The sequence below is a fragment of the Branchiostoma floridae genome, chromosome 5 (assembly GCF_000003815.2).
Source record: "Branchiostoma floridae strain S238N-H82 chromosome 5, Bfl_VNyyK, whole genome shotgun sequence".
NCBI classification, from domain to species: domain Eukaryota; kingdom Metazoa; phylum Chordata; class Leptocardii; order Amphioxiformes; family Branchiostomatidae; genus Branchiostoma; species Branchiostoma floridae.
The window spans coordinates 2,139,645-2,147,783 of NC_049983.1; the positions used below are offsets into that span (position 1 = coordinate 2,139,645).

Below are 8,139 nucleotides of genomic sequence, written 5' to 3' on the forward strand. Positions count from 1 at the left end.
TCCCGGCACAAGAGAACATAGGCTTCTTTGAAAATCGCGCCCCCCCCCCCCCCCAAGAAAACAGCCCTATTCCGAAGACTGGAACGGAATCTAGATAAAGTTATACTCTCATACTTTTCGCAAGATAGTAGGAAAAGCCTTTAGATCTACCTGTAGCAGTACACACAATGTTTAATCTGACTTTTGAAGCGAAATGTACCATTTGTGTTTTTTTTCAGAGGGGATGGCACAGTGAGACCGTTGCCACCACCCCCGACCGGACCTTTATCTCGCACAACACAAGGACAGCCAGCGGTAAGGCTGTATATTTACCCAATTTTAGACACAGGACTTAACAACGCATTTGTACAATACGCAATTGGGAGACGGGATTAGCAACCCCTCCCCATATACCTCTAGAATCGTACTAACTGCTAAAAACATAGAGAAACTTGTGTCTTACTCCGAGTACAAAGGGTCTAGAATGTAACTAAAAAAAGACCGTCCCAGAATCGTTAGGGGGAATTCTCAAGGACATAGAAAACAATACAGGATCTTACTTTTAAAGCTTCCACTAGTTCCAGCAGTGTGATCTTGTTGTTAGTAGCCAAATTGATAATGTCATGATATATGAAAAAATTCCTCTCCAACGTTGGGACTCATCATCATTGGCACTTGACTCCTCATGAAAGCTTCTTTGACTTTGGTCAGAGATTAAGCCAAGTATCCGACCCCCCGACCCCAGGAAAAGAGTAGCATTATGATTGAGACAGGTAGTATAAGCTATGCAGACTGCCCCCATACCCACAGGCACTACAAGGTGCATAAATGTGAAAATTATGTGAATTTTCTGGAAAATTCTATGAAAATGTGATATGATGTGATATTATGTGAAACATTTTGAGGTTCAATAGCATCACATTTTATCACATAAGTTGACATATAATCACATAAAATAACATTCACGTCACATTTCTGAGGGATGGCACAGAAATTGAGCTTTATGTGAAAAAAATGTTATAAGTTTACATCACATTTTTTCACATTTCCCCAAAACGGTCTTGAAGAATCACATTCTGAAATGTAAAAATATGTTACCTAATGTGACATTGGTTGTGCAGCCATTATGTGAAATAATGTGACTGTCGATACACGTCTCGACCGGCTATACTTATGTGATTTTTATGTGAAAAGGGCTCTTGATGAAAATGTGAAATAATGTTAAATTGAATCACATTCTATGAAATGTGACTTCATGTTAAACTTATGTGAAATGCGGTCAGCTACGAAATGTGAAAACATGTGAAGACAACTGGCATGCTGAGAAATGTGAACTTTATGTGATGTTCACAAACTTGCAAGATGTGAAAAAAATGTGACAGGATATCACATTTTTTATTTGTGAAACTAATGTGATTTCCACTTATATAAGATATGAAGTAATTTGATTTGGCAGGCTATGTAAAGGTAAGTGTGCTAAAGTTGATGTATAAAGCCTTATTGATTTGTGTATACGTATTTGCAATTACAAGCGAACGGCACACAAGCCAGCAACGAAATCAACAAGAAAGTGGTTTATATTTAATCAGAAGTGGACATACACTGGAGTTTGGAATAATTTTTTTCTAACATGGACATGCTAAATGCCTCTAAGAAAGCTAATGGATCAAGTACATGTATATGGACAGGCGTCACTAATATGGTAATTGAGGTCAACTAGTTCATGTACGTACTCGGGATCGACCGTCCGAGCGGGTGTCGAACGTCGGCGAGTTCCGATCTCGAGCGAAGGCACCCGAAGGTCGCCGAAGGCGATCAAACCAGAAGGTCGCCCTCGGCGACCAGCAAGCGGAGCGTGATTTTTCTAGGAAGGAGAGCTAGTCAAGCGCTGATGGGGGCGTTTTATGAGCGCAGCGGGTGGACATTGTCTGGTGGCTCGGCTTGAGTGCCAGTTTGCTTGTGTGGCACCACTGTGTACTAGTGTGACACTTTTATATATATACATCCTGACTTATTGTGACCTGTACTTAGCTCGGTTGGGCAAAATTGTACAATAAAGGTCTTCATTCAATTATCAGTAAAGTATCTCCTCTTTGTTGCAGCCAACAACAAAAATTCCGAGGCCTATTGTCCATGGTCAACCTGGGTGTTCGGGGCGTCATAAAGACAATAGCAAAAATTAACACACAAAAATGTATGCAACAGCAGGTGCCGGAACAAACAATGGCGGTAATTTGTCTAAACAAATCGTAATCCAAAACCGGCAAGATTTGTTTCTGACTCATTCCGTGTAAGAAACACAAAGAAATCCGTAATAATAATTTCAGTTCATCAATACGAAAACAGTGAAGTTTCTAAATGCCTCTAAATCAATGTGACGACAACACATGTACATAGAGGAACATAGTATCTTAGATCGAGGGCGTTATGTAAGACATAAGTGAGTTGGTGAGGTGGCCTTTTAGAAACAAGTTCCACTTCCACGGATCTGAAAAGGAAAACTCTCGAGCTCCTGCCGATTGTGACTTTCACTATGTTGGATATTATTTGCACATGTATTACTAAAGTTATGCTGTATCCCCTAATTTGAACTAAATGAGGCTGTAGAACATTGGAAAGTCTTGTTTAAGGATTACAAGACATAGGATTCTGGTCTAGCATTATTATTACTGACAGGCAACTTGTGTTTGAAGTGTTTCAATGCAGTCCTGATAGACTTTACCTGAAAAGATGGCCAACGGCAAAATGGATAGATTCTTGTTGTTTTCTAAAGTCTAAGAAATGCTGTAGAACATTGACAAGTCCTGTTTTAAGATTGTAAGACATATGGGATTCTGGTCTAGCATTATTAATACCTACGGGTAACTTGTACAGCTTTAAAAGGACGCCCAAACAGGAATGTTGACCACAAACTTTGAAGTGTTTCAATGCAGGACTAAAATAGACTTTACCCTAAATTGTGGCCGACGGGAAAATGGATGGATTCTTGTTGTTTTCTTAAGTAAGGAATGTTGCAAAACACTGAAAAGACCTGTATTAAGATTATAAGATATATAGGATTCTGGTCTACCATCATTATTAACTACGGGTAACTTGTACAGCTTTGAAGGGTCGCCCAAACAGGAATGTTGACCACGCATTTTGGAGTGTTCCAATGCAGGCCTGATAGACTTTACACTAAACTGTGCATGTGGCAAACGGGAAAATGGATGGATTCTTGTTGTTTTTCAAAGTTAGGAATGCGGCAGAGCCTTGAAAAAATCTTGTTTTGATGTTATAATATATTTAGGATTCTGGTCTAGCAATATTGACTACGGGCAACTTGTGCAGCTTTGAAGGTACGCCCGAATAGGAAAGTTGACCACACATTTTGGACTGTTCCAATGCAGGCCTGATAGACTTTATCCGAAACGATGGCCGACGGGGAAATGGATGGATTCTTGTTGTTTTCTAAAGTTAGAAATGCTGTAGAACATTGACAAGTCCTGTTTTGTTGTTATAAGACGTATGGGATTCTGGTCTAGCATTATTACCTACGGGTAACTTGTACAGCTTTAAAAGCACGCCCGAACATGAATGTTGACCACGCATTTTGGAGTGTTTCAATGCAGAACTAATGGACTTTACTCTAAATTGTGGCGGACGGAAAAAATGGATGGATTCTTGTTGTTTTCTAAAGTAAGGAATGTTGTAAAACACTAAAAAGACCTGTTTGAAGATTATTAGACATATAGCATTCTGGTCTATCATTATTACTTACTGGTAACTTGTACAGCTTTGAAGGGACGCCTAAACAGAAATGTTGATCTCGCATTTTTAGGTGTTTCAATGCAGGCCTGATAGACTTTACCCAAACCGTGGCCAAGGGGAAAATGAATAGATTCTTGTCCTTTTCTAAAGTTAGGAATGCTGTAGAGCCTTGAAAAGTCCTGTTTTGATGTTATAAGATATTTAGGATTCTGGTCTATCATTATTGACTACGGTTAACTTATACAGCTTTGAAGGGACGCCCAAACAGGAATGTTGACCACAAACTTTGAAGTGTTTCAACGCAGGACTAATTGACGTTACCCTAAATTTTGGCCGACGGGAAAATGGATGGATTCTTGTTGTTTTCTTAAGTAAGGAATGTTGCAAAACACTGAAAAGACCTGTTTTAAGATTATAAGATATATAGGATTCTGGTCTATCATTATCAACTACGGGGTAACTTGTACAGCTTTGAAGGGACGCCCAAACAGGAAGGTTGACCAAGCATTTTGGACTGTTCCAATGCAAGCCTGATAGACTTTACCCAAAACTATGGCCGACGTGGGTAATGGATGGATTCTTGTTGTTTTCTAACGTTAGGAATGCTGTAGAGCATTGAAAACTCCTGTTTTAAGATTATAAGATATATAAGATTCTTGTATAGCAATATTGAGCTAACTCATATATAGCTAACTTGTACAGCTTAAAAGGGACGCCCAAACATGAATGTTTGAAGTGTTTCAATGTAGGCCTCATAGACTAAACTGTGGCCGACGGCAAAATGGATGGATTCTTGTTGTTTTCTAAAGTAAGAAATGCTCTAGAACATTGACAAGTCCTGTTATAAGATCATAAGACATGTGGGATTCTGGTCTAGCATTATTACCTACGGGTAACTTGTACAGCTTTAACTTAAAACGACACCCAAACAGGAATGTTGACGACGCATTTTGAAGTGTTTCAATGCAGGACTAATTGACGTTACCCTAAATTGTGGCCGACGGGAAAATGGATGGATTCTTGTCGTTTTCTAAAGTTAGGAACGTTGTAAAACACTGAAAAGACCTGTTTTAAGATTACAAGATATATAGGATTCTGGTCTATTATTATCACCTACGGGTAATTTGTACAGCTTTGAAGGGACGCCCAAACAGAAATGTTGACTACGCAATTCGGAGTATTTCAATGCAAGCCTGATAGACTTTACCCTAAACCGTGGCCCACGGGAAAATGGATGGATTCTTGTCGTTTTCTAACGTTAGGAATGCTGTAGAGCATTGAAAAGTCCTGTTTTGTTGTTATTAGGTATTTAGGATTCTGGTCTATCATTATTAACTACGGGTAGCTTGTACAGCTTTGAAGGGACGCCCAAACAGAAATGTTGACCACGCATTTTGCAGTTTTCTAATGCAGGCCTGATACTTTACCCTAAACTGTGGCCGATTGGAAAATGGATGGATTCTTGTTGTTTTCTTAAGTTAGGAATGCGGTAGAACATTGACAAGTCCTGTTTTAAGATTAAAGACGTGTAGGATTCTGGTCTAGCATTATAAATACCTACGGGTAACTTGAACAGATTTGAAAGGACGCCCAAACATGAATATTTGACCACAAAATTGGAAGTTATTCAATGCAGGACTAATTGACGTTACCTTAAATTGTGGCCAACGGGAAAATGGACGGATTCTTGTTGTTTTCTAAAGTAAGGAATGTTGTAAAACACTGAAAAGACCTGTTTTTAGATTACAAGATTTATAGGATTCTGGTCTATCATTATTACCTTCGGGTAACTTGTACAGCTTTGATGGGACGCCCAAACAGAAATGTTGACCACGCAATTTGGAGTATTTGAATGCAGGCCTGATAGACTTTACCCTAAACAGTGGCCCACGGGAAATGAATGGATTCTTGTTCTTTTTCTAACGTTACAAATGGTGTAGAGCATTGAAAAGTCCTGTTTTGTTGTTATAAGATATATAGGATTCTGGTCTATCATTATTACCTACGGGTAACTTGTACAGCTTTGAAGGGACGCCCAAACAGAAATGTTTACCATGCATTTTGGAGTTTTTCAATGCAGGCCTGATAGACTTTACCCGAAACGATGGCCGACGGGAAAATGGATGGATTCTTGTTGTTTTCTAAAGTTAGGAATGCGGTAGAACATTTAGAAGTTCTGTTTTAAGATTGTAAGACATATAGGATTCTGGTCTACCATTATTAATACCTACGGGTAACTTGTACAGCTTTAAAGGCACGCCCGAACATGAATGTTGACCACGCAATTTTGAGTGTTTCAATGCAGGACTAATAGACTTTACCCGAAACTGTGGCCGACGGGAAAATGAATGGATTCTTGTTGTTTTCTAAAGTAAGGAATGTTGCAAAACACTGAAAATACCGGTTTTAAGATTACAAGATATATAGGATTCTGGTCTAGCATTATTACCTACGGGTAACTTGTACAGCTTTGAAGGGACGCCTAAACAGGAATGTTGACCACGTCTTTTGAAGTGTTTCAATGCAGGCCTGATAGACTTTACCCTAAACTGTGGCCGACGGGAAAATGGATAGATTCTTGTTGTTTTCTTAAGTTAGGAATGCGGTAGAACATTGAAAACTCCTGTATTAAGATTGTAAGACACATAGGATTCTGGTCTAGCATTATTGATACCTACGGGTAACTTGTACAGCTTTATAATCACGCCCGAACAAGAATGTTGACCACGCATTTTGGAGTGTTTCAATGCAGAACTAATAGACTTTACCCTAAATTGTGTCCGACGGGAAAATGGATGGATTCTTGTTGTTTTCTAAAGCAAGGAATGTTGCAAAACACTAAAAATACCTGTTTTAAGATTACAAGATATATAGGATTCTGGTCTAGCATTATTACCTACGGGTAACTTGTACAGCTTTGAAGGGACGCCCAAACAGAAATGTTGACTACGCAATTTGGAGTATTTCAAAGCAAGCCTAATAGACTTTACCCTTAACCGTGGCCGACGGGAAAATGGATGGAATCTTGTTGTTTTCTAAAGTTAAGAATGCTATAAATAATTGACAAGTCCTGTTTTAAGATTATAAGATATATAGGATTCTGGTCTAGCACTATTACCTACGGGTAACTTGTACAGCTCTAAAAGAACGTTCAAACAGGAAGGTTGCCCACAAAGTTTTCAAGTGTTTCCATGTAGACCTGATATTTCTCCAAGCAGAAGTTTTTTTTACGTTTTTTTAGTCGTTGTAAAGCGAGCTTTCTATTTTGTATTGTATCTTGTATTGGCTGGCAGAGTTCAAGAAAAATGACAAAATAGAAAGCCCGATAAAAGCAAGGAGCTTTTATAAAAGCGACTAAAAATTCGTCAAAAACAGCTGGGGCATAGATTCGTCTCCCTAATGAGAAAACAATGGGGATTATGGGCGAGAGGGAAAGAATGTAGGTGTGAAACGCACTTTGACCGCGCGCATTAGACCGCCCGGAGGGACCATAAACCGGATTTTTCGCCGTTATCCCAGAAATCTTCGCCTTTCCACGTTTATAAATCTTGGCCAGGGTCCATAAACGAAAAATGTCGCCAAAAGGGGCAATCTAACAGCGACAATTTTGAGGCGCTAATAAATTGCCCCAGAATTGTAACCAAAAATGTCCGTTTGTAACCATTCCGTGTTCGTAGTGCCCAATACACATCCCAGTCTGCAGTCAAGTGAAGCCAGACTTTGTACAAGTCAGATGAGATGTGTTTGGGCAAGGAGGTTGAAAAATTTGGGTAAACCCTGTCCTGTCTTTTGTACGTAAGTTCTATAATCATTTGCTATAGACTCCCTTTTACATTTTTTCATATTGGCCTGTTCCTGTTGGCAGCTTGCGTTGTTTAGATTATGATTTGACAATGATTGTATAGATGCCGGAAATAGTCGTCGCTTCAGTTTACGGGCTTATAAATGTTTCCTGTTGTATAAGCACTGTAAAATGAAATACTATACATAGAGTGAAGATTTGTAAATATGATTTCATATAATTTGGATTGTGACCTCTGAGTGGTAAAACGAGTCTCCTCGAATCAGTAAGCCTTCAAGCATTTTGCACTTCAATGTTGACATCGTCAAATTATCTATATGTACATATACAAGTAAGTCTTATGGGTGGCAGTACAAAAGCCTAGCCGATGTGCAAAGTAAACACCTGTATATTTTGTACGAACAACAATGAATCTTATCCCTTTTATGTTGTCCAATTAGCCCCTTGTTTTGTCTTTATACTTTATAGGAGTATGCTAAGCATATTTCTCTAAGCCTCTACAGGAGGCAATTAGCATGTCCATGTCAGATAAATAAGAGAATCTTTTCTAAACTCCAGTCAGTCCACTGTTTGTTTAGCCTGAGTATCATCCTCAGTAGTAACCGCTG

General features: G+C 39.0%; 1 protein-coding gene across 2 annotated transcripts in view; it reads left to right on the forward strand.

The window, feature by feature from the left end:
• The window catches only part of LOC118415165 (PDZ and LIM domain protein 3-like), a 27,883-nt gene that overhangs the window by 11,437 nt on the left and 8,307 nt on the right, over positions 1–8,139 (forward strand). For both annotated transcript variants that reach the window (XM_035819546.1, XM_035819548.1), the window contains exon 4: positions 219–294. In XM_035819546.1, the coding sequence (XP_035675439.1) occupies positions 219–294 (76 nt within the window). The remainder of the gene's footprint in view (positions 1–218; positions 295–8,139) is intronic.